The 27,594-nt window shown below is 48.4% G+C and overlaps 1 protein-coding gene across 1 annotated transcript; it reads right to left on the reverse strand.

The window, feature by feature from the left end:
- Window positions 1–4,106: 4,106 nt before the first annotated feature.
- Window positions 4,107–27,249, reverse strand: kras (v-Ki-ras2 Kirsten rat sarcoma viral oncogene homolog). Its single transcript, XM_055649359.1, has 6 exons — window positions 27,219–27,249; window positions 12,071–12,200; window positions 9,799–9,977; window positions 7,900–8,059; window positions 5,671–5,795; window positions 4,107–4,818 (listed from the first exon to the last, which is right to left on the reverse strand). Exons 2-5 carry the CDS (start codon window positions 12,179–12,181, stop codon window positions 5,676–5,678), a joined length of 570 nt encoding a protein of 189 aa, XP_055505334.1. The 5' UTR covers window positions 12,182–12,200; window positions 27,219–27,249; the 3' UTR covers window positions 4,107–4,818; window positions 5,671–5,675.
- Window positions 27,250–27,594: the final 345 nt, after the last annotated feature.

Here is a 27,594-nt window from a genome sequence, read left to right on the forward strand (position 1 = left end):
GAATGTTGCCTGGGTTTCAACAACTAAGTTACAGAGATAGGTTGAATAAGTTAGGTCTTTATTCTCTGGAGCGCAGAAGGTTAAGGGGGAACTTGATAGAAGTCTTTAAAATGATGAGAGGGATAGACAGAGTTGATGTGGACAAGCTTTTCCCTTTGAGAATAGGGAAGATTCAAACAAGAGGACATGACTTCAGAATTAAGGGACAGAAGTTTAGGGGTAATATGAGGGGGAACTTCTTTACTCAGAGAGTGGTAGCGGTGTGGAATGAGCTTCCAGTGGAAGTGGTGGAGGCAGGTTCATTGGTATCATTTAAAAATAAATTGGATAGGCATAGGGATGAGAAGGGAATGGAGGGTTATGGTATGAGTGCAGGCAGGTGGGACTAAGGGGAAAAAAAAGTTGTTCGGCACGGACTTGTAGGGCCGAGATGGCCTGTTTCCGTGCTGTAATTGTTATATGGTTATATGGTTATATGATTGGACAGGCTAGGTGCAGGAAAAATGTTCCTAATGTTGGGAGAGACAATAGACAATAGATGCAGGAGTAGGCCATTTGGCCCTTCGAACCAGCACCGCCATTCAATGTGATCATGGCTGATCATCCCCAATCAGTACCCCATTCCTGCCTTCTCCCCAGACTCTGATATATTTAAGAGCCCTATCTAGCTCTCTTGAAAGTATCCAGAGAACCAGCCTCCACCGCCCTGAGGCAGAGAATTCCACAGACTCACAACTCTATGAGAAAAAGTGTTTCCTCATCTCAGTTCTAAATGGCTTATCCCTTATTCTTAAACTGTGGCCCCTGGTTCTGGACCCCCCCAACATCGGGAACATGTTCCCTGCCTCTAGCGTGTCCAAACCCTTAACAATCTTATATGTTTCAATGAGATACCCTCTCATCCTTCTGAACTCCAGAGTGTACAAGCCCAGCCGCTCCATTCTCTCAGCATATGACAATCCTGCCACCCAGGGAATTAACCTTGTAAACCTACGCTGCGCTCCCTCAATAGTCCAGAACCAGGGGTCACAATTTAAGAATAATGGATAGGCAAGTTGTGAATTTGTGGAATTCTCTGCCACAGAATGCTGTGGGGGCCAATTCACTGGATGAAAGACATCACTTCTCATCTTTGCCTTGAATGTTGACTCGTTTGGGAGTGACCCTTGATCTAGACAGGCAAGCCAGGGGAACTAAACCAGTCCAGTCATAGAGCTGTACAGCACAGAAATAGGCCCTTCAGCCCAGCACATCCATGCTACCTTGCACTAAACGTTATTCCCTTATCATATATCTGCAGACTGTGAATGGCTCGATTGTAATCATGCATTGTATTTCTGCTGACTGGTTAGCACGGGACAAAAGCTATTTATTGTACCTTGATACACGTGGCAATAAACTAAACTTAACATAGAAACATAGAAAATAGGTGCAGGAGTAGGCCATTCGGCCCTTCGAGCCTGCACCGCCATTCAATATGATCATGGCTGATCATCCAACTCAGTATCCCGTACCTGCCTTCTCTCCATATCCCCTGATCCCCTTAGCCACAAGGGCCACATCTAACTCCCTCTTAAATATAGCCAATGAACTGGCCTCAACTACCCATTGTGGCAGAGAGTTGCAGAGATTCACCACTCTCTGTGTGAAAATCAGTTCTTCTCATCTCGGTTTTAAAGGATTTCCCCCTTATCCTTAAGCTGTGACCCCTTGTCCTGGACTTCCCTAACATCGGGAACAATCTTCCTGCATCTAGCCTGTCCAACCCCTTAAGAATTTTGTAAGTTTCTATAAGATCCCCTCTCAATCTCCTAAATTCTAGAGAGTATAAACCAAGTCTATCCAGTCTTTCTTCATAAGACAGTCCTGACATCCCAGGAGTCTGGTGAACCATCTCTGCACTCCCTCTATGGCAATAATGTCCTTCCTCAGATTTGGAGACTAAAACTGTACGCAATACTCCAGGTGTGGTCTCACCAAGACCCTGTACAACTGCAGTAGATCCTCCCTGCTCCTATACTCAAATCCTTTTGCAATGAAAGCTAACATACCATTCGCTTTCTTTACTGCCTGCTGCACCTGCATGCCTAATTAACATTCCTAGAAATTCTCTCCCCACCCTGCCTGACCATCTCAGCTCCTAACCTTTGTTCCTACAGGACTCAGGAATGAAAGCAACTACAGAGACTGGTCAAAACTGTTTGGTCCATCATAGTTACTGACCCCCACACTGAAGAAATCTGTAGCATCATTGCTTTCAAAATCGGTGCAGCCAATATCAAAGATTCACACCCCTCTTATCATTGGGAAACTCAGACAGCAAGAGACAGTAGAGTTGCAGATGTGGCCCAGTACAACACAGACCAGACTCCCTATCCTCCTACCATCTCCATCTAGAAGCACGTAGCACCAGATTCAGGAACTGCTGATTCCCCCTCTGCTTTCAGACTACTGAACGGAGCTTCCATCAACCAGTGCCATCACAATCTCCCACATGGCAAGTGACAGAGATCTCTAACTGTACTGCTACACCACTCGCTAACACTATATTCTGCTCTCTAATATTTTTCTCTTTGCACCATCATATGAGCTTGCCTACCCACATAGAATTCTTTAATTTCATTAAAAAGCAAGCAAGCAAACAGTTTTTCACTATCACAGGTTGGGACGTGTGCCTATAATACACCAATACCAAGAAGGTGCGGGAGTCTGAAAACCGTGACCACCAGGTTCAAGAACAGCTTCTACCCTGCAACCATCAGGCTCTTGGACACTGCACAACAGTGTCTTTGGTTGCAATGTGGACTTTGATTTTCCACTATTATAGTCACCTATTATTAAGCGGGTTCTTCTCCATGAATTGTCACCTTGTCGTGGCAGAGAAGCTCGTGTTGTCCTGAGATCCTGAGAGCGATGCTGTCTGGAGCTATGCTCCTGCTAGGGCCACCCATGGTCGAGGGGGAGGTCCCCGACAAAGAGCAATCCGACCAAGACCTCACCGGTTGAACAGGCGGAGGATGATGGCTGACCTTAGTGGAGCATCACAACGGCTGGGAAGGCGGATGACGGCTGCAGCAGAAAAGGATCCCTGGTCGTCTTGGACTCCATGCCACTGGATCTTGACCCAGATCTGTCAAGGACCGTGTGTGTGGTGGCTGTTTGTGCACCAGCCTCCCCACGTAAAACAAAGTCACACACGGGCATCCTCCCAAAAGAGGACAGTCATACACTTCGAGTGGGGGTTATTAATTTATTGTATTATACATCTGTGTTTTGTTGCATTTACACATTAAGCTGCAGTAAGAATTTCATTGTTGATACACAATTAAACAACATTTTTGACAACTTTGGACTTGAATCATACACAATGGTGTCAGAAACAGGGCAACTCATGTCTACTGTTCAAGAAGGAACTGCAGATGCTGGAAGATCGAAGGTACACAAAATTGCTGGAGAAACTCAGCGGGTGCAGCAGCATCTATGGAGCGAAGGAAATAGGCGACATTTCGGGCCGAAACCCTTCTTCAGACCCAGTCTGCACCCGCTGAGTTTCTCCAGCAATTTTGTGTAACTCATGTCTACTGTCTGAGTGCAATGTACTATCTCTACAATCTTGTACTTAAGTATGATTGTGCCTATGTATCAGTATGATTTTTACAAAACTCTCTCCTCATTTGCTGTTGCTGGATGCAGTCATAAGGAATAGTAGAACTAGGCCATTCGGCCCATTAAGTCTACTCTGCCATTCAATTATGCCTGATCTATCTCTCTCCTAACCCCATTCTCCTGCCTTCTCCCCATAAACTGACACTTTCAAAGGGGGTATTAATCAAGTACTAGTCAACCCCCCCCCTCCCCCACCCCACAGTGAACAGACTGAGAAGAGCCGCCATCGATTCCCAGCTGAATCGCTGCAGGGCAAGGAGAGTCACAGCAATGTGGGGAGTTTCTTTTCAAATCATCTTTATTTCAGCTTGGAAATGTACAACGTGTTAAATAAAGCAAGAAAGAGAGAAAGAGGGAGAGGGAAGCTGGCTGCAGGCACTGGCTGAGGTCCCGGGCAACCGGGGGGTGACGAGAACACTCCAAAAACCAGGTGATCGGGGGCTCCGGGATGGGGAAATCAGGAGATCGAACTGCCCCAGAGAGGAGTCAACACCTGCCCAGGGCTCAGTTTGGCAATGAAGGGATACAGAGAGGGAGAGGAGAGTGTGGAACGCCCCTCCATCCTGACCGACCGGAGACTGTGTGAGGAATAGTGTGGGCAGCAGAGAGGGGGTCCCAGTGGATGCAGGGGGGGGGGGGGGGGGGGGGATGGGGTTGGCCAGAGGGGAAGTGTCCTGGGTTCGGGCATCTCTGCCCATGCCAGTGGAGAGTGTCCACGGGGGAGGCTCAGAGTTGCTTCGCTGATTCACAAAGGGAACGAACGGCTCTCAGCATCCCCCATTGCTACACCTCCCCCCCCCCCGCCCCATGCCTGTTTCCAGTGCCAGCAAACAATCTGCGGCCCTAATTCAGTAAAGTCCACACTGCCCGCGGTGGGCAGCCCTGGCACAGTGTGGAGTTGGGGTCTGGGGTGCCGAGAGGGACAGTGTGTGGCCACAGTGGACACCAGGGGAGGGGAGGGGGTGGTGTTGGGGGTCGATTTAGTGTCACGAGGTGGGCAGAGGTTTGTGTATCTCCAGAGGCCAGGGTGGGCAGGGGTATGGGTGAACGGGACCCCGCGCCATGCCCGACTCCAGCACCGCCCACACGCCAGCCCCCGCCACCGCCCCTCCCACGGCGTAGCGATGGCCGTATGTCCGCTGCTCCAGGGACCTGCAGGGACAGAGGGAAGGACCGTCAGAAAATTCAGTATCGCCCCTCCCACAGTGCGCCACTCCCCGAGTACGGCCCCTCCCACAGTGCGCCACTCCCCGAGTATCTCCTGCAAAGTTAGCACGGGATTACTGGGCCGAATGGTGATTCTGCCTCGGCTGCAGGGAAAGTGGGCATGAAGCGCCATCATGTGGCCGCTGCTCGCAGGTACAGCAGGCCAGCCACATCTACAGTGCAAACAGCAGAACAGCTGCCCTATCACAAACCCTCCCCACCCAACACCTCCCCGATCATCATCTCGACCCTCAATTGTCCCCTCCACCCATTAACCCCCTCCCCAAACATTTCAGCCCGTCCTCTAAACTCTCTCGTCCCGTTCACCCCCGACCCTCGCGCCCAATCCGCTCACATCTCGCGTCCCGTTTCTCCCCCCCTTCCCCACCCATGTCTACTCATCCCCACCGGTACCTCCTTACGTAACAACCCCCAGCAGACACTGTCCCCCCCCCACCCCGACTCCCTGCAGACCCCCCTCCCCAGCCTCTCACACCCACTGCCCTGCCCTCCTGCTGCCCGCACCCTGCCATGCTTCATCCACGGCCTCCTCTACCTTTGGTAACAGATACTCGCTCAACCCTCCCCTCGCCTCCGCACCCTTCAGCCAACGCCGACACAAGAGGGGCAGAGACGGTCTCCAATGAATGGCCGCTCACTGACTCTATGCACCCCCTCCCATCCCCTGAGCTGCCAGCCCTGCCCCTCCACTGTCAGACGTGGGTGGGTGGGGGAGATCGGGGAAGGAAGAGGTGCAGGGGCTTGAGTCCCCCCACCCCCGCCCCTCCCCTCACTTACCCTGGTCACAAGAGGACACATTTACAGTTGTTACAGTCCTGGCCACTCTCATCCGGCGGGTTCGACTTCCTCACTTTGTGTTGGCTTATCTCTCGGACCAAGGTGTAGAAGGCGTCCTCCACCCCCTGGAAAGGGGGAAAGGTGAGGAGGATGTGGAACGTAACAGCCCAGTGCAAGAGAATGGGAGCTGGATGGGGTGTGGAGAGGCTCCCGACACACGGACAGGGGAGGGAATGGGGCAGCGAGGGGGGGGGTTCTGATGGAACGAACATGGGAAAATAGAGATGCGCTCCTGGGAATAAATGGTACGAAGCAGAAAGGTTCGGTATCCAGAGGGACCACTGAAGATACAGCAAGTTACTAAGAAGATAAATAGCATCCTTTGATGCATGAAGTCTCAGCACAAGTCTTACTACAAGTGTGCCAGTGAATGTCATGATGCAACTAGGGTGCAGAAGGGATCCACCAGGATGTTACTGGGATGTTAGTTTGAGTTATAGGGAGAGGTTGGACAGGCTGGGACTTCTTTTCCTTGGAGCGTAGGAGGCTGAGGGGTGAGCTTATTGAGGCAAACAACATAATGAGGTGCATGGATAAAGCAAACGCTCAGTCTTTTTCCCAGGTAGATAATTCCAAAACGAGAGGCATAGGCTTAAGGTGAGAGGGGAGAGATTTAAAAAGGGCCTCAGGTGCAACTTGTTCACTCCGAGGATCGTCTGCATCTAGAATGAGCTGCTAATGGAAGCGATAGAAGGGTGGCATGGTGGCGCAGCAGTAGAGTTGCTGCCTTACAGTGCCAGATAACTTGGTTAAAACTTGACTATGGGTGCTATCTGCACGTAGTTTGTATGTTCTCCCCGGGATCTGCCGTTTTCCTCCCACACTCTACAGACGTAGAGGTTTGTTGGATTTGTTGAAAATTGTCCCTGGTATGTAGGATAGTGCTAGTGTATGGGGATCACTGGTCTGCACGGATTTGGTGGGCCGAAGGGCCTGTTTCTGTGCTGTGGACTAAACTAAGTTGATCCAGTTACAATTTTTAAAAGACATTCGAAAGATGAGGATAGTAAAGGTTGAGGGATATGGGGCAAATACAGGCTGAAGTCTGGATCGACTTGGGAAGGTGGGCCAAAGTGCCTGTGTCTGCGCTGTACAGCTCTATGCCTGGGCTTTGCCTGCTGATAAGATACCCCTGGTTACTATAAAACTCAATCTTTGCCACCAGTCTTTTCTGCCACCCCCTCCTGGAGAACTGCCACCTGGAGACTCACACCTCACCATGTTATTCCGGTATTGTACTTGTTTTTCCCACCTTTTCAGTTTACATCACAATCTTTGCAACTTTCTGCTGCTCGCCCAGTTATAGGAATAATGAGTTTATGTTGGATACAGTACAGAAATGATTCACAGGATGTCACCGAGAGCAGAGGACGTGTGTTAGAGGGAGAGACTAGATAGATTGGGACTATTTCCCCAAAGAGCATAGATGAGGGGTGACCTTATCGAATAGTACTAGAAACCAGGAACCTGTCCTTCAGCCCACGAGGTTCGTGCCAAGTTAAAGTAGCCCCGTCCGCAGGGATTTATAAAATTGTGTGGGGTGTAGACAGGATGGATAGTCATGATTTCCCCCCAGTATAAGGGAGTTTAAAACTACTGGATGTAGGTTAAGGTGGAAGGGGCAGATTTAAAGTGGATCTGAGGGTCAGCTTTTTCCCCCCACAGAAGGTGATGGGCACATAGATCGAGTTGCCGGAGGAGGTAGTTGAGGCAGGTACAATACAACATAAAAACATTTGTTTAAGAGGGAACTGCAGATGCTGGAGAATCGAAGGTTACACAAAAAAGCTGGAGAAACTCAGCGGGTGTCTGAAGAAGGGTTTCGGCCCGAAACGTTGCCTATTTCCTTCGCTCCATAGATGCTGCTACACCCGCTGAGTTTCTCCAGCTTTTTTGTGTAACCATAAAAACATTTGGACAGGCAAGACCGCAAGATGTATGAGCAGGATTAGGCCATTTGGCCCATCGACACTGCTCCGCCATTTGATCATGGCTGATCTATCTTTCCTCCTCAACCGCATTCTCCTGCCTTCTCCCCATGGACATGGATAGGAAAGGCTGAGAGGGATGTGGGCCCAAAGGGGATCACCTTGCATGGGGCTTGTTGATCGGCATGGACAAGTTGGGCGAAGGACCCTTTCCCGTGCTGTGCGACACTACGACTCCTACCTGCCTGGTTTTGGCCGAGGTTTCGATGTAAGGAATGCCGTAGCTCCGGGCCAGATCCTGCGCTTGCCGTGTCTCCACAGTCCGGGACGGAAGGTCACACTTGTTCCCCACTAAAACCATCGGAACGTCATCGGAATCCTTCACCCGTTTGATCTGCTCCCTGCAGGACCAAGGAGATTATGAGCACCCTTCCCAATAACATTGGCATCAAGAGATGCCACAATACCAACTTCAATCCCCACCGCTGATAGGTACAGGGAGGCCCTTTGGCCCATTGAGGCCCTGTTGGCTTTAGTATAGTTTATTGTCACGCGTATCGAGGTACAGTGATCAGTTCAGTTTATTGTCACATGTACAGAGGTATAGTGAAAAGATTTTGTTGCTTGCTAACCAGTCAGCAGAAAGACAATGCATGATTACAATCGAGCCATTTACAGTATAGATAGATAAATGATAAGGGAATAGCGTTTAATGAGAAGATCACAGTTAAAATAAGAAATATCTCTTGGAGTAGAAATTGAAACGGGTGGAGCAATTGTAATATGCGATTGTAGATCTGCTTCTTTGACTAGCATGCAAATAGTCGCTTGGGTTGGGCACCATCTTGGAAAATATTTTGTTGCGTGCTAACCAGTCAGCGGAAAGGCAATACATGATTATAATCGAGCCATCCAGAGTGTACAGATACACGATGAAGGGAATAAAGTGAATAGCATTTAGTGCAAGATAAAGTCCAGTAAAGTCTGATCAAAGATAATCTAAGGTTCTCCAATGAGGTAGATAGTAGCTCAGGACAGCTCTAATTGTTGGTAGGATGGTGCAGTTGCCCGATAACAGCTGGGAAGAAACTGTCCCCGAATCTGGAGGTGTGCGCAAGTGTGTTCACACTTCGGCCACTCCCTCTTCTCCCCACTTCCATCAGTCAAAATGTATAGAGGTGTGTAAACGCATCCACAAAAGCCTGGTAATCACAGCATCAGCGGGAGGGACAATATTGGCGTCTTAGGGAGTATCAACAAACAGAGAGACCTCCGAGTACAAGTCCAAAGATCCTTGTAGATGGCAACACAGAGAGATAATGTGCTTAGAAAAGCATATGGAATGCTGGCATTTATTAGTTGGAGATTTGAATAGAGCAGGAGAGGTTATGCATTAACTATAAAACACTGGCAGACCTCAGCTGGAGTATGGTATGCAGTTCTGGGAACCAAGGTACAAGGTGGATGTGACAGGACAGAGATTCACCAGAATATCCTTTAGAATGGAGCATTTTGGTTGTGAGGAGAGACTGGAGAGGGGGGTTTGTTTGCCCTCAAGAGGTGGTTAAGAGGCACGTGATTGAGGTACAAACAGTTACGAGAGGTATAGACTGGGTAGAGAGCAGGAAACATGTCCCTGGTCGTCAGAGGTAGTTTTAGGATAAAGGGGGGAGTGATTCAGAGGGGATATAGGGTTACCATCAGCTCCAGAGAGTGGCGAGTGGCTGATACACCCCGCCAGAGAGAGGGAGAAGCAGAGTTGCCGATAACATCTAATGAATGTCCAGAAGAGCATTTGAATTGTTGACATAGAAGGCTAGCGGCAAAGTGCTAGGAGTTGTGATGAATGCGGAAGAGTGAACATCGGTCAATGTGGGCCGAATGGCCCGTTCCCTTGTTGTACATAGGTTCTCGGAGCAGAATTAGGCCATTGGGCCCCATCAAGTCTACTCCGCCATTCAATCATGGCTGATCAATCTTTCCCTCTCAACCTCATTCACCTGCCAATTGTAAGCTTTCTGTACAGTAACATTGCACGTAATTGAACGGGCTGCATGCGGGGGTGGTCTGTTTATCATACACCTCTCAGCGCGGGGGGCGAGCCAGGGCGTGTGGACCGTGGACAGGGACCAGCACCGACCTGTACTGGTGGATGTCTTCAAACGACTTGGTATTATTGATGGCGAAGACACACAGGAAACCCTCCCCGGTGCGCATGTACTGGTCTCGCATGGCGCTGTACTCCTCTTGGCCGGCCGTGTCGAGGATGTCCAGCAAACACGTCTCCCCGTCGATGACCACCTGCTTCCTGTACGAGTCCTGTGGGTTCATAAGATCATAAGTGATAGGAGCAGAATTAAGCCCTTCAGCCCATCAAGTCTACTCCAGTATTCAATCATGGCTGATCTATCTTTCCCTCTTAACCTCATTCTCCTACCCATACTAATCAAGAATCTATCAATCTCTGCCTTAAAAAAATCCATTGACTTGGCCTCTTTATCCCAGGGTAGGGGAATCAAGAACTAGAATGCATTGTGAGAGGGGAAAGATTTAATAGGAAACTGAGCTTTAAAAATACCCAATGTCTTAGCCTCCACAGCCATGTGTGGCAATGAATTTGAAGATTTCAAGATCAGTTTATTGTCACATGCACCAATTAAGATACAGTGAAATTCAATTTACTATACAGTCATACTAAAAAAAACCAACGACACACAACTACATAAAAGTTAACATAAACATCCACCACAGCGGATTCCCTACATTCCACACTGTGATGGAAGGAAATAAAGTCTAACCTTCTTCCTCTATTTACCATCCTCCAACTAAAGAAATTCTTCCTCATCTCCTACCTAAAGGAATGTCCTTTAATTCTGAGGCTGTGCCCTCTAGACTCTCTTGTGGATACATCCACTAGTGGATACATCCACTTCACATCCACTCTATCCAGACAGACCTTTCACTATTTGGTTGGAACAGACACTGCCAGAGGGAAAGGACCTGCGCTCTTCCCCCCTCCTCTCACCCCCTCAGCCCACCTTAACCCAGCAGCACAAACCTCGCCTTCACCACCAATCCCTCTGTATATTTTCGTGGAATTTTAAACACATTTAGAGCCAAAAAGGAAACGGTTTACAATTAGGAAAACTAATTTAACACCAAAAAAATTTGTGTTCCAAGATAAACTGGAATTAATGACGACACAAGGTGACACAGCGGTAGAGTTGCTGCTTTACAGCACCAGAGACCTGGATTCAATCCGGACTGCGAGTGCTCTCTGTATGGAGCTTGCAAGTTCTCCCTGTGACCATGTGGGTTTTCCTGGGTGCCCTGGTTACCTCCCATGCTCCAAAGGCGTGCGGGTTTGTCGGTTATTTGGCGTCCCCGGTGTGTAGGATGGAACTAGCGAACAGGTGAATGCTGGTTGCAGCGACTGGGTGGGTTGAAGGGCCTGTTTCCATGCTGTATCACTAAACTAAACAAGAGACTGCAGATGCTGGAATCTGAAGCAAAACACCAAATGCAGGAGGAACGCAGCAGGTCAGGCAGCATCTGTGGAGGGAATGGATAGGCAACGCTTTGGGTTGGGACCCTTCATCAGACTCGGATGGAATAATTGAGGCGAGAGTGACCAGGAGTTCCACACTGCTGCCAGCACCATCATTTCTGGATGTGGGAGAGTCTAGGACTAGTGGGAGAGTCTAGGACTAGTCATAGCCTCAAAATTAAAGGACATTCTTTTAGGAAGGAGATGAGGGGGAATTTTTTTTTTTAGCCATGGGGTGGCGAATCTGTTAAATTATTTGCCCCAGAAGGCTGTGGAGGCCAGGTCAGCGGATATTTTTAAGGCAGAGATACACAGATTCTTGATTACTACGGTGTCAGAGGTTATGGGGAGGAGACAGAATGGGGTGAGGAGAGACAAATAGATCAATCATGATTGAATGGCAAAGTAGACGAGGGGCCGAATGGCCTAATTCTGCTCCTATCACATGATTTCTGTGCAATACTGGCATCGTAAAAGTTATCCAGTCATCCCAGGTTTACAATGTGCCTCAGACACTTCCTCCATCTTTCTCCTCCCCCCCCCTCTGCAACGTAAAGCACATTTAATTTATAACTCAACCTTGAACCATTTCCCTCTCCACAAATGCTGCTCGACCCGCTGAGTCATTCAATCCAATAATCCTGTTTCAATTTCTAGCATCGGCTGGTTTTGATCTCCATGGGCCGATCCCAGCTTCGACTGACCGCCACTGACCCGACACCCGCGGGGGACGGTCGGAGACAAGGTACCCTGGGAGCGGGGGATGTGGAGGGAGGTTGGGCATCTCGCCCACAGCCGGGGAGGGGGGGTTGAAGGGGCCAGCGCCCTAGTCGCAGGTCTCGGCGTACGCACACCCGTGCCCTACCTCGATCGTGGGGTCGTATTCATCCACAAAGTGGTTCTGTATGAGTTGGATGGTCAATGCGCTCTTGCCGACACCTCCTGCTCCAACCACCACCAGCTTGTACTCCGTCATCTTCCCGATCAGCCGCCGCCTGCAACCCAAGCATCAAGAGTTTAGTGCCCGCCCCGCTCTCTGCCTCACCGAGGCCTGGTTGAAACCAGACCAGAGGCCTCATCCCTCCCTCTCCCTCCCCCACGTCCACACATGCACCATAGAACACATCCTTCCCGGACACATCACAGCGCAGTTTGGGAACCGCTCTGCCCAAGGCAGCATGGTCCACTTATCTACCCCTCCCCCAGCCCAGGCCCACATGACACACCCCTCAACAACCCCCTGAAGAGGGTTCCCTCCCACAGCAGAGATCAACAGAGAGGCCCCCCCCAACCCCGATTTAAACAAAACACCAGAGATGGGGGTGAATATTTCACAGCAATGGAATTTTCTTCCCCCATGGATGCTGCCTGACCTGCTGAGTGCTTCCATTTGACATCAGATTTCTGTAATTTGCAGGATTTTTGTTGGAGCTTTGGCACTCACTCATACACACACACGCACCCAGGTAGATGTGCACACCGCCTAGTTTCTTTATGTGTCAGTTACTTTTAGACAAGTGAAGTGGAATTCAAAAGGCAAGCCCCTATCAAAATCAAGGGCATGCTAACACCGTGCAGGGAGACAATCCGCACGCCTCCCGGAGTTTTCCGGAGCGGCTTGGCTGGAATGTTATGGCTCCGTCTCCTTGCTTCCGATTCCTGGTCAAATCCCTTCAGGATCCCAATGACCAGTCTCAATGGGTCTACGGTTCTTTATTGCCCTGTATACACTGCACAGAGAACTTCTTGCAACCATCATCATATTTGGCACTGTTTTCTTATAGTGGGACTTCGGCCCACCAGGTCGGCACCGACCAGCGATCCCCACACATTTACACTATGCTACACACACACTAGGGACAATTTGCACTTGTACCAAGTCAATTAACCTACAAGCCTGTACGAGTGTGGGAGGAAACCAAAGATTTCCGAGAATACCCACGCGGTCTCGGGGAGAAAGTACTAACTCCGTACAGACAGCACCCGTAGCGGGGATCGAACCCGGGTCTCTGGCGCTGCAAACACTGTAAGGCAGCAACTCTATTGCTGTGTCACTGACCCGCCCCATTTACAAAAGAAGAGTCCAAAGTCCAGTTCACATGCGGGTGTACTGAAGCTCCCTCAATCAAGGCAAGCCCAGGTATGCCCTAGGCTGCTGTAGGGCCTCCTCTCTCGCCTTTGACCGGCTCGGCCCACCAACCGTCAACCCTCTCCTCGCCCGAATGTCTCCGAGTCACGGGGGCGCCTCCTGCAGCCGACCTTGCAGGCACGGGATCCAATACCCCAGTCCCTCTCCTACCGGCCCACGCTTCGCTTCCATTGTGGCCAGCGGCTCCTTCCTCCTCGACTCAGGCACAAACATGACGGCTGCCGAGCTCCCCCCACCCCCTCCCCCGTCAGGCAGCTGCCCCACCGGGTCCTTCGTCTTGCAGTGGGTCGATATCTCAGCACCAGCACAGTCCGATCCCAGCCAGGGCGGATTGGTGCTCCTGCTGCCGTCTGGAGCAGCGGTGATCCCTGGCGACCTAACCCCGATGACCATGTACAGAGTACAGCAATGACACAAATTACCCCCCCCACGGTCCAAAGACTTGGAAACTCACAAAGGGAAACTGTTCACCGAGTTTCACTTCCCTCTTCACTGACTGTGGCTGGGATTCTATTCATAACATCAGTACAAGGATCATTTCTCAGCATTCTGGCAGATGTTCAGGCAGCTATGCGGGGGAGGGGCAGGGCACGGGGCATGTGTCAGCCTGGTCACTGAGGGCAGTGGGCAAACTCCAACAGTAGCCAAACTGTGCCAGTCACACCACGACCACCCCACACACAGTGGGCAGAAGCACCAGTCCGTATGTGTGGTCTCCACTATATCCAGTCCCATTTTTCCAGTCATGAAGACATACAACATGGGAACAGGTCCTTCAGCCCATCTCATTCATGCTGGCCATGATGCCTCATCTAAGCAAGTCCTATTTTACCCAACATTTGGCCCATATCCATCTCAACTGTCCTACTAGAGACATGTATCGCAGGAACAGGTCCTTTGGCCCATGTCATCCATGCCGGCCAAGATGCCTCATCTAAGCGAGTCCCATATTCTCCACGTTTAGCCCATATCCATCTCAACCTTTCTGTAGATAGGCACAAAGTGCTGGAATAACTCATCTGGTCAGGCAGCATCTCTGCAGAAAAAAAAGATGAATGATGTTTTGGGTTGGGATCCTTCCGACTGCTTTCCTATCTACATACCTGTCCAAATGCCTTTTAAATATTATTGTACCGGCCTCAACTACTTTCTCTGACAGCTCCTTCCCTGCACCCACCACAACCCTGTGTGTGAAAATCCTGCCCCCGTTAAATCTTTCCCCTCACCTTAAACCCAAGCCCTCTAATGTTAATTCCCCTGGGATTCACACAGTGTTGAAGGGCGGGATGGGGTGGCATTTGTTAATTGTCCCCAGGAAAGTTTTCTTAAACAAGATGTAGATGGACCCCACCAGAGAGGGGTAACACTCAACCTTCTAGTGGGAAATGGGGCAGGGCAGATGACTGAAGTGTCAGTGGGGGGAAGCACTTAGGGAGCAGTGACCATAATTCAATTAAGTTTAAAAATAATTAAGGAAAAAGATAGCACTGGTTCACAACTTAAATTCTTAATTGGAGCAAGGCAAATTTAAGGCATTAGGCAGGAACTTGCAAAGGTTTATTGGGACAGGCTGTTTGCAGGTAAAGGGATATTCGTCAAGTGAGACAGGGAGAGTTCAGGGACAGCGTGTTCCTGATAGAGTGAAGGGCAAGTCGGTCAGGAATAGGGATTCAGGGACAACGAGAGATAGAGGAAAAGGTCGGGGAAAGCAGGCATTGAGTCAGAGGAAGGGTCTCGACCCAAAATATCACCTACTCCTTCTGTCCAGAGATGCTGCCTGTCCCGCTGAGTTACTCCAGCACTGGGAGTCTATCTTCGATGTAAACCAGCATCTGCAGTTCCTTCTTATACAAAGGAGGCACATGTCAGGTACGGGCAACAGGGATCAAACAAATCTCTTGAGGAGTACAAGAGATGTACGAACCCAATGGGTATCAGGAAGGCAAAAAAAAAGTCAAGGAAAATCGCAAGGGATTCTACAAATATATTAAGAACCGAATTAAACCAGGGAGAGAACAGGTCCCCTTAAAGATTAATGTGGTTGTCACTGTGTGAGCCACATGAGATGAGTTTGAGTTTAGGTTAGTGTCACGTGTACCGGGGTACAGTGAAAAGCTTTTGTTGTGTGCTAACCAGTCAGTGGAAAGACAATGCATGATTGCAACAGAGTCATCTACAGTGCACAGATACATGACGAAGGGGATACTGTGAATAACGTTTAGTGGAAGATAAAATCCAGTAAAGTCCAATCAAAGATAGTCAGAGGATCTCCAATGAGGTAGATAGTAGCTCAGGACTGCTCTGTGCAAGTGTTAAATGAATATTTATTTACTATGCAGGACAGGGAAGCTGAGGAATTCAGGAAAATGATGAGTGATGTATTGGAATCTATCCACATATTCATGGGAGGTGTTGGCAGTCTTAAGGCATATTAAGTTGGACAAATCCTTGGGGCCTGATCAAGTGTCTCCCAGGCTAGTGTGGAAGTTAGGGAAGAAATAGCTGGGGCCCCTAGCAGAGGTATTTCCATCGTCTTTAGCTACGGATGAGATGCCAGAAGACAGAAGGATAGCTAACGCTTTAACATTATTTAAGTAGACCAGAGGAGTCAGGGAACTAACTACAGGCTGGTGAGCCTCACGTCAGTGGTGGACACTGTAGTTTAGTTTAGCTTTGAGATACAGGTCGGAAACAGGCCCTTCGGCCCACCGAGTCCATGCTGACCAGTGATCCTGCACTCTAACACTATCCTACACACTTGCATTTATACCAAGCCAATTAGCATAAAATACTGTACGTCTTTGGAGTGCAGGAAGAAACCAGAGCTTCCCGGAGAAAACCCATGCAGGTCACGGGGAGAACGTACAAACTCCATACAGACAGCACCTGTAGTCAGGATTGAACCTGGGTCTCTGGCGATGTAAGGCAGCAACTCTACCCCTGTCCTACCGTGCCATTACTGGAGGGGATTCAGAGGGACAGGATGCAGCAGCATTTGGAAAAGCAAGAAGGGTCTCGACCGGAAAAGCCACCCATTCCTTCTCTCCAGAGATGCTGCCTGTCCCGCTGAGTTACTCCAGCATTTTGTGTCTCTTTGGAAAGGCAAGGACTGGTTAGGGACAGTCAACAGGCTTTTTGCATGGGAGAATGTTACACAGTTCATGTGTAGATACTGCCTGTCTTGTGAATATCTCCAGCCTTCAGTCCACCTCACACCTCAGTGCAGCAACCTGTCGTACAATAACATCCCAACGCTGCTTGGTGTCAGTCCATCAATACAGCCCGAGCGAGCAAGGATTAGCCATGGCTTAACAGGCAAGACTCTCACCTCCAAGCCCTAAGGTCGCAAGTTCAGCTCCCATGTCAGAAGCTCAGCGCAAAATGCAAGGTGGCATTTGTGACAAGGCGGTGTAGAGGCAATTGTCACACCATTGATCCCTGGAGCTACTAAACCAGGGGTCATCCATGTTCTCAGGAAACATCACAAATGGAAGGAATGGGGGTGTTCTGTATAGGACCATTGGCCAATATTCACCAGCAATCAATATCAATGAATAAATCAATAGGTCACTAAACATCCTCCACGACAATTCGCAACACTGGTGCCCCGCAAGGAAGCATTCACAGCCCTTTACTATATTCCCATTAAATCATAACTGAGGCCAAAGTCTCCTTTAATTCCATCTGTAACTCCATTTGCAGATGACACCATAGTAATTGGCCAGATATTGAAGGAGCTAGCTATTAACTTTAGGAGATAAGGAGTACGCGCTCCAGTCAGCATCAATGGTGCGAAGTGGAGATGGTCAACAGCTTCAAGCTCCTCAGCGTAAATATCACCAACAATTTATCCTGGTCCAACCATATTGACATTACAGCCAATAAAGAACACCAACGCCTCTACTTCCTTGAAAGGCTAAGGAATGTACCAATTTATACAGATGCACCACATGTTGTACTGTGTATGACTTGACTGTACTCGTGTGTAGCATGACTTGACTGGATAACAGGCTAACACAAGTTTTTATACTGTACCTCATTACAAAGGACAGTAATAAACCAATACCAAAATAACACACATGGACACAAAGGGAGGCAAAGGCACTGACATACACACCAACCCACACACACACACAAAGCACCTTCAGTGCTGCCACACTCACGCACTAAGTGAGGAAGTACGAGAGACATGTCTAGGTCAGAAGGATGGGGACAAGCCATAAGCCTCAGTGCCTGGAATAATACCATACTGATTCACGGCTTGTAGCCATCATCTACCTTAATTCAGTTCAACCAGAAGGACTGAACATGAAGTTGTCTATTAGGCCCGCACTAATCAGTGATCCACCTTCCTATCTGTCCCATTCATTGAGGGAACTGGTCACCAGTGACTGCAGACAGCCAGTGGCGGACTGGCCAGGGTGTCAGCTTGCCCGATGGCAAGTGGGACCCTGATGAAGTGGGCCCCCTTTGTCTCCTGGCAACCAATATTTTTAGACCCAGTCCGCCACTGCAAACAACTGCCTATCCACAAACATCTGGACGATGGATCTTCTAAGACGATGGAAGCTCCAGAACTCCACCGCCTGACTTCACACTGACAACAATCCTCAAACCTGCAGTCTATAGACTACAGGTCATCTCTCCTCGTAGATCAGCTGTCTGGTTTTGTCCAGCCACATTGCAGTGAAGCATCTTGGACTCTGCAGAAATAGAAGTTATCACCAGAGTCCACAGGAGCGGTCAACACAGTGTAGATCCTGCACAGGTTGTCCTGACCACAGATCAACAGTGCACCAATGCTGGATTCTCATTCACGTCATCGGACCCCCGAGTCAGTGACCCAGCGCTTACTTCCACCCACTTACTTTGACTTCTGCTAGGTAAAAAGATTTTCAGATAAAAAAAAAATCTAGAAATTAAAATCAAAATCTTGTTTCTTGCTCAAGATATTCCAAAGTGCTGGAGGAAGTCAGCAGGTCAGGCAGCATCTGTGGAGGGAATTCAGTCTGAAGAAGGGTCCCGACCAGAAATATCAACTGTCCATTTTCTCTACAGATGCTGCCTGACCCGCTGAATTATTCCAGCACTATGTTTTGCTCAAGATTCCAGTAGCTGTAATCTATTGAGTGTCTGGAATATCCCGAGAGATGGCCAGCCTTGTTTCGCAGGAGAAGGGAAACCAATATTGTTACTCAATCTGCGCATCTGTGACTCCAGACTACCCCAAGACACACTCAGAGTAGAAACAAGCAGCAAGATGTCGCCATTCAGTCCATCACATGTCCTAAGTGTTGCACACTTCAGAGTCAGAGCTGTACAGCACTAAACAGGTTTTTTGGGTCACCTTGGTCAAGTTGGCATAATGGGTTTGTCCCATTTGTCTGCATTCCTACCACTCTTTGCACGAAAAAGATTCCGCTCAGGTTCCCGTTATGATTTTTCCCCTCTCACCTCAAACCTATTCCCTCTGGTATTTAAGAAGGAACTGCAGATACTGGTTTACACCAAAGATAGACACTAAATGCTAGAGTAACTCAGCGGGTCAGGCAGCATCTCTGGAGAAAAGGTATAGGTTACATTTCATGTCGAGACCCTTCAGTCTGATGAAGGGTCACAACCAGAAACATCGCCCATTCCTTTTCTCCAGAGATGCTGCCTGACCCGCTGAATTACTTTGTGTCTACCTATTCCCTTTGGTTCTTGGTTCCCCAACTACGAGTGAAAAAAATTGTACGCATTCACCCCATCTCTGCTCCTGATTATTATATGCACCTCCACAAAAGCATCCCTCAGCCACCTACGATCCAAGGAATAAAGCCCTAGCCTGCCCAATATCGCCATACAGTTCAGGGCTGCTATTTGAGGCTCATGTATTCAAACTCACTACAACACAATCCAAGGGTGTTGGATTTTGTGTTAAGCAACATCTAGTACACACTTGCATTGCAGTATTGTTGGGGCTTCTGATCTGCGCTGATCTGCACTATTAGTGATAGTGCTTTATGTTACAAGCAGAGGAAAGTGGATTACTCCAGCGCCAATGCATCATCCTATGAAATCGATATGGCCTCTCTCTGACTGGATTAAATTTAATCAGCAATGGAACAACAACTGTTCTGACCGATTACATCACCCCTGTTCAAGCCCACAGCCATCATTTTAACATCTGTTTAGTACTAAGCCAGATGGTTACATTGGTTCTTTTCCAACAGGACAGGAGGGCAACATACAATTATTAAGCAGCGTCCTGGGCCCAGCCATCATCAGTTGTGTTAATAACCTTCCCTCCCCCATCTTGGCGTCAGAAGTGGCGATGTTTGTTTAATTTGTTGTCACGTCTACCAGGGTACAGTGAAGAGCTTTTTTGTCGCATGCTGTCCAGTCAGTGGTAAGACTATACATGATTACAATCAAGCCGTCCACAGTGTACAGATGCGGTCCAGGGGGAATAACGTTTGGTGCAAGATAAACTCCAGGGACCCATCAAATTCTCTCATAGATGGGACGGCAGTGGAGAGTCAACAGCTTCATGTTCCTGGGCATGCACATCTCCGCAGATCTGTCGTGTTCATCATTGCAATCAGAAAGAGATTTCATCCACACCTCTACTTCCTTGGAGGATTGAGGAGATCCGCCATGTCACCGTATGCTCTGGCGAACTACCACGGAGCACACTGACTGGTTGCAATCAAGGCCTTGTTTGATAAGTCCAAAATACCCAGGAACAAAGGAGGCTGCAGAGAGCGGTGGACACAGTCCAGCCCGTCACAGGTACAGGCTTCCCCACCAACAAAGGGATCTCTAGGAAGCGCTGCCTCAAAAGGCAGTCAATACATCAAATACTAACATCATCCTGGCCACAATCTCATCTCACTACCAGAAATAAGCTCCAGGAGCCTTAAAATTGTGACCACCATGTTCAACAAAGAGCGTCTTCCCAGAATTCCATAATCCTGTTGCAGGCACATGTGATAATTTTACGCACTTGTCTAGACTTCCCATCCGATCATTCAGATCACTGATCGCCAATTTATTCCCAAGTGGGTTTAGTTTAGACTCTAGGATTCACACCTTCTTCCATTTAACCTAATTATCAAAACTCTCTATCCCATCTCCATTTTATCCCAAAACTTCCTACCCAGATCCTCGCAGGTCAGAAGCAAGCCACCCGAGACACTTTGTTGATTGCCACTGTAAACATCTGCATCACTGTGGTCCAGGGAACAGGAGGGGGGCTTCATTTGCTAAAACAATGGGTGAGCTGTGAACAATAACTCACCAAGGCCTTTCTCAAGGGGACCAAGGAAGTTCGGCAAATTTCCAGCCAACTTCTACAGCTGCTCCGTAGAAAGTATCCTATTGGGATGCATCACAGATTGGTTTGGCAATAGTTCTGCCCAAGAATGCAAGAGTTTGCAGGGAATTGCAATTGCATCCCAGACCACCATGCAAACCAACCTCCCCACCATCGGCTCCATTTACACTTCACGCTGCCTGTAGCAAGCAGCCAACATAATCATGGACAACTCACACCCTGATCATTCCCTCTTCTGCCCTCTCCTGTTGGGCAGAAGATACACCAGCTTGAAAGCATGTACCACCAGATTCAGGAACAGCTTCTTGCCTGTTGTTAGACTTCTAGACGGTCGTCCCATAAGGTTGGGTGTCGACCCGATCTCCCAACCCATCACAGACAACATTGGACTTTTCCCCTCTGTAACTGCAATGCTATAACACTGTAACCCTACATTCTGCAAAAGGACGCAAAGTGCTGGAGTAACTCGGCGAGTCGGGTAGCATCTGAAGAAAGATCCCGACCTGAAACATCATCTATCTATCTTCTCCAGAGATGCTGCCAGACCCACTGAGTTACTCCAGCGGATTGTATCCTTTTGTGCAGTTCCTCATTTCTACTACATTTTGCATTCTAGTATTTTTCTCTCTGCTTCAGGTATTGTACTTGTATATGCCTTGTATCATATTATCTGATTTAACTGGATAGCGCAAAAGCTCTTCACTGTATCTGGGTATATGTGACAATAATAAACCAATACCAATTTCTACCACATGGCTCAGCATCATTTTATGCAGTTGCTCAACATTAATCTGACCAGTAAACACTGGTCCATCAGAGCTTGCATTAAACAGCAAATGATCAAACATACAGGGTCAACAGGATTTGCTATAAAAATCATTGCACAAGGCTGCGTTAGTGGTTCTGCCGTGTACTAGCAAAGCCACATCGTTACTACACAGTCAACTCTGCCTTGTTGCAACTTCCTCCGGCATATTAGCAGGCCTCAGGCGAGATCAATCTTCTCGAGAAACAAAACTGCAGTTGCTGGTTTATACCAAAGATAAGCACAAAGTGCTGGAGTAACACAGCAGGTGAGGCAGCATCTCTGGAGGAAAAGAATAGGTGACGTACCGGGGCTGGAGTCTCCTTCAGACCTTTGTTCCAGAGATGCGTGACCCGCTGAATTACCCCAGCGTTTTGTGTCTATCTTTAAGATTAATCTTCTTCCTGCTTGGCCCACACTGCAGTGACCACCACTCCTGCACTCCATTCTCATGGAAGGCAAACGGCGCAGTCTGAACCAAACCCACTCCACTGGTAGTAATGGGCCTGTCCCATTTTCACGACCTATTTTACTCGTGGACATTTTTCATCAGGCTAGAAAAATGCCCCGACCTTCTTGATGCCACGAGTACCTACGACTAGTATCACAACCGACCTACGACCATGTTGCGAGTACGAGTCAAGGGCAAACTCGGCAGAGGCCGTGAATTAGGTCGTGAAAGTGGCACAGGCACTTAACCCACAGATCATTGTTGCTGCCAATATTACAATCTCAAACGTGATATTCAGTGTCTTTGAGCTGTACTTCACAGAAACAGGCCCTTCGGCCCAGCATGTCCATGCCAACCGAGTTAGCATGCATGGAGAGTTCCATTTGCCTGCATTTGGCCTATAAACCCTTCCTATTCATATATCTCTCCAAATGTATTTTAAAAGTTGCAATTGCATCAGCTTCAACAGCTTCCTCTGGAAACTCATTCAAGATACAAACTACCCCCTCCTTCCCCCACCCAGAGTGAGAAAGTTGCCCCCTTAAATCTCTCCATTCTCACATTACGCCTACACCTTCTACTTTTAGAATCGCTGGGGGAAAAAACTGCAAGTGTTCACCTTGTCCGTGCCCCTCACGATCTTGTACACCTCAATATGGTCACCCCACATCCCACATTCCCAAACTATCCAAAGTGGATAGGACGTACAAACCGAGTGGAGCCAGGCACATATCAGACACACGGATCAACAGCTACACAGGATGGAAGAGTTGAGGACTACCCCCTCCAGTCCAGCACCATCTTACAGAGTGCTCTGCACCTCTCTCATCCCAGCCACTGTAATATCAAGCAGCACGGAAACTGGCCCTACGTTAATCCCATTTTGCCCACATCCCTCTAAACCTTCCCCATCCATGTACCTGTCAAAATGTTTTTAAATGTTGTTATTGTACCTGTCTCAACTACTTCCTCGGGCAGCTTGTTCTACATGCCCACCACACTGCTTTTTCTTGACCAAGTTCAGTACAGTATACTGCACCTCTTACATGACATGCATGTTTACTGATGGTGCTTAACTAACAGATTAATAAATCGGAACATTCATTTAGAAACAGAAACATAGAAAATAGGTGCAGGAGTAGGCCATTCGGCCCTTCGAGCCTGCACCGCCATTCAACATGATCATGGCTGATCATCCAACTCGGTATCCTGTACCTGCCTTCTTTCCATAACCCCCGATCCCTTTAGCCACAAGGGCCACATCTAACTCCCTCTTAAATATAGCCAATGAACTGGCCTCAACTACCTTCTGTGGCAGAGAATTCCAGAGATTCACCACTCTGTTTGCATTTAGAATTTAGTTATTATATTGCAAAGCAAAAATGTCCCCAACATTGGGTAGATTAATTGTTAAAAGTAGCTTAGTTTTTAATTGAATGCTTAACTTTGTCTACAAAAAATGTACAGCCCACCATCTCTGTGGAACAACTCACTCCTCTGGTCTCCTTTAAATCTCTCCCCTTAAACCTACGCATGCCTTCTGGTTTTAGACCACCCTTCCCCACCCTTAGAAAATTCAACAACCATCCACCCTATCTGCTCCCTCGATTTTGTAAATCTCCATCAGGACACTCCTCAGCCTCCGATACTACAGAGAAAACAGTCCCAGCCTATCCAGCCACTTCATATAACACAAACTTACAGTCCCAGTAATGATTCTAGGGAATCTTTTCTGCACATTCTCCAGCTTCATCACATCCTTCCTTTAGAGTGGCAACCAGACGTGCACATAATAAATAAAGCGCATTCCAGCCACTGAATTCATGTTCACAAGTTTATAGGAACAGAATTAGGCCATTCTACCCATCAAGTCTACTCTGACATTCAATCATGGCTGATCTATCTTTCCCTCTCAACCCCATTCTCATGCCTTCTCCCCATAACCCCCAGCACCTATACTAATCAAGAATCGATCAATCTCTGCCTTAAAAATATCCATTGACTTGGCCTCCACAGCCTTCTGCAGCAATTAATTCTACAGATTCACCACACTCTGACTAAAGAAATTCCTCTCCATCTCCTTTAAGGTACGCCCTTTTATTCTGAGGCTATGGCCTCTGGCCATAGGCTCTACCACTGGTGGAACCATCCTCTCCACATCCACATGATTTGTACAGCATGACGTCTCAACTTTTGTACTCAATGCCCTTGACGATGAAGGCAGGAATCATCATATGCCTCCTTCAGCAACCTATCCAGCCATCACACTGGAAAATAAGGACATGTACACACTTTCCAGGGCCCTGCCATTCACTGTGTATGTCCTGCCTGCTTTAACTTTCAAAAATTATCACTTCACACTTGTCATGTTCAATTCCATGTGCTGTTCCCAAGCCCACTTTCCCCTTAGATTGCAACCCTCTGGCAATCTTAGACAACCTCCTTCACATTCATTACACCATACTGGTGGCAATTGCAAACTTACTCATCATGCCATTTACATTCTCATCAAAGTCATTAATACGAATGACCACCAACAGTAGAGCCAGCACTGATCCCTGCAGCACACCACTGGTCACAGGCCTCCCATCTAAATACTAACCTCGCCCACCATCCTCCGATTCCTTCCAACAAGCCAATTTTGAATTGTCTAGCTCACCTTGGACTCCATGTCCACATAAATTCCTAACCAGTTAGCTAGCTTGCCCTGTATCGCATGTGTTCTAACCTTTCTGACCAACCTACCATGCAGTGCGATGTTTAAGGCCTTTTGTAAGTCCATGTAGGCAACGTCTACTGCCCTGCTCTTGTCAATCCTCTCGATCCCCTTGTCAAAACCCAGTCAAATTCCACAGCATTGTCAGTGCTTTGTGTGATTCCTTATCCCTTGCATCCTTTCTTAAATAAAGGCACATTCCACCTTCTGTCCCAACACCTTTCAGCTGCTCAGACGCTATGCGCGGAATCTCCCCATCCCTTTCCCCCACCATTAACTTCCATCCCAACACCTCCTCGGCCACCTGGTTCTGTATACTAATCAAGTGTATTGGACTTGTTGTTTGTCTGCAAGTTGCTGGTGGAGAGGGGGGGGGGGGGGGGGGGGGGGGGGAGGTTCACAGTGACTCCTGGCTCCTCTAGTATCTTTGGTCTCCACCCACTCTAGCAGGGGAACCATGCCTATTTCAGGCAGTGTCTAACAGGTGGGTACAGATTCAACCTGCGGAAGTCCCAATGAGGCCAAAATTGGCCGTCTCACCCAGCCAAGGTGCCACATTTGCAGGGGGAAGATTTAAAGCACGCTCTCATAATTTTGTCCGGATTAAAGGGGGACCACCAGTTGCCAGAAAATCAGTGGTGGACCTGTACATGCAAACAGATGCCAACGGGACAATTTGCAGCATCCACAATGTTTTGTTAATTCAAACAGGAATTTATCATCAGATCACGAGATGACAGCAACCCATCAACCATTTGAGCTCTTGAGATGAAGTGCAGCCTAAAAATAATCGAGATGTGGTGTTGTGTTTATAAACCTCCCGCAGTGCTGGGTTGGGGGAATGGTAACTGCTATTTCCCATTTTAATCCCCGGCACCCCACTCTGTACAGTGGGGCTGTGGGCAGCTGGCCTGTAACTCCCTGGTCTACATGAATCTCAACCACCTACCTGATCTGTTCTGTCTTCATGCCTACTATATTCTGTTGTGCTGAAGCAAAGCAAGAATTTCATTGTCCTATCTGGGACACATGACAATAAACTCTCTTGAATCTTGAATCCATTCAGCAGCCCATCACAACCCCAACGGCATGACACCCTTTATCGACATACCCGGCTGCATTGTACGGATCAAAAGCCATCCAAGCTGCCAAGGTAATTAGTTGAGGCAGGTACAACTGCAACATTTGAAAGACATTTGGTCAGCTACATGGACAGCAAAGGTTTGGCAGAATATGGGCCAAATGCAGGCAAGCTTAGTCGGCATCCTGGTCAGCATGGTCAGGTTGGGCCGAAGGGCCTGTTTCCATACTGTATGACTCTAATTCTGTGCTCTGACAGCCGTCATTGCACCCTGCCGCCTGACAATCACAGGTAGTTGTGTTCCAAAGCTGACTGCTGCCAATCGCTCGTTTATTTATTGCTGTACAAGCTCGAGACCGGCCAGATGCAGAGCTCAATACATATTAAAGATACATATCATGCTGAGATTAGCAACAGACGCCGATACATACATGGGGAAAAGTTGCCACTGAAAACAACACCCGTTAATGATAACACAATAACACACGACCCCCCCCCCCCCCCCCCCCCCGGAAATGCAACCATGAATCTGTAACAATCAAGATCACTGCAGATCTGAGTGCCAGGGCCTGAATCCAGAGGCAATCGACACAGTCCTGAAGCCATCCTCACTATCCCTCTCCCTCCTGCAGATGCTGCCCGACTAGCTGGATTCCTCCAGCTGTGTGGATTATTTTTGCACCATACAACCAACACAGCCGAGTATTTACATAAAGGGTGCCATGCTGACGGGGTCGTGATGGGATGCTGGCAGGAGGCAGAGCTGGGGCGATTCACGCACACCAGAGTGTTACAAGCCCCGTCTGCGTGAACATTCCCCACGCCTTCAGTCCGCAGCCCCACCGCGCAGAGCGGGGCGCCGTGGATTAAAATGGGAATTAGCAGTTGCTTCCCCCCGACCCAGCACCTCATCTCAGCATCTCATCTCAAGAACTCAAATGGGTGACAGGTTGCTATCATCTCATGCGCTGATGTTATATTCCTGTATGAATTAACAAAACACAGGAGATGCTGCAAATCGTGTTATAAACCCAGACTGGAAACAGTCTGCTGTGCAGGTAGCTTCTTGGCCGTGGAAATCTGCCGATTCTACCTTACAGCAAACCCGGCTGTTCTTTATTTCAACATTGATCTTATTTACACTACAGTCTGCAGCTCAACGAGTCTCTGCCAATTTACCAAATTGACTAATAATCAATTAATAAACAAAACCAGGCCGCGTCTCCCTGCCATTTGAACAAACATCAATAACAAAACAGCGTTAGCCTTATTTTTTGAAACTTTTCCCCCCAGAAAGCTGAATATTTGTTAATTCAATATTTGCAAACATCACGATAACAAATGACGTACATCAAATGGTAACTTCATATAAATTCACGCTACATTACAAAACGGATTTCCATGCATTGCAAGTGTACATGTTTGCAAAGAGTGCAGTGAAATGGTTTTATTTGCTAGCAGCCGGGGCGTCACCCGGTGCAGCCTTGACTTACCAGAAACTGCACTCAGAAGGGGAGGGGGGGGGGGGGGAGGAGGGGGGGGGGGGGGAGAGGAGGAAAAAAAAAAAGCCGCAGTCAGAAGAAGCTCAAGGAATAAAACATAGCAGTGATGGGCAGAGACTGGCGTGCAGATTCTGGCTGGCTGCAGCGGTTACTGTGTGCAGTAGCAGGCTGTAAGTGTGAAGGGCAATCAGTGCAGCGCCTTGCCTCCGCTGCAGCCACTTCCACAACTCGCTGCAATCCCAGCCCACGGGCACGCCACCAGGACAATGTGAAGTTAGTCTGAGAAACGAGCCCCGCCCACCGCTTCAACCAAACTTGCTCGCATCCCCTCTCTCATTGGTTGAATAAGCACCGCCCCTATTCCCAC

This window comes from Leucoraja erinacea, chromosome 18, assembly GCF_028641065.1.
Source record: "Leucoraja erinacea ecotype New England chromosome 18, Leri_hhj_1, whole genome shotgun sequence".
NCBI lineage: Eukaryota > Metazoa > Chordata > Chondrichthyes > Rajiformes > Rajidae > Leucoraja > Leucoraja erinaceus.

What these genes read in the sequence shown, in the direction of transcription:
- kras (XM_055649359.1), bottom strand. Translation starts at nt 12,181, where the DNA reads ATGACGGAGTACAAGCTGGTGGTGGTTGGAGCAGGAGGTGTCGGCAAG. An exon ending in AATACGACCCCACGATCGAG is followed by an intron (nt 9,978 to 12,070) that starts GTAGGGCACGGG and finishes ATGAACCCACAG; the next exon opens with GACTCGTACAGGAAGCAGGT. An exon ending in GAAGACATCCACCAGTACAG is followed by an intron (nt 8,060 to 9,798) that starts GTCGGTGCTGGT and finishes TTGGTCCTGCAG; the next exon opens with GGAGCAGATCAAACGGGTGA.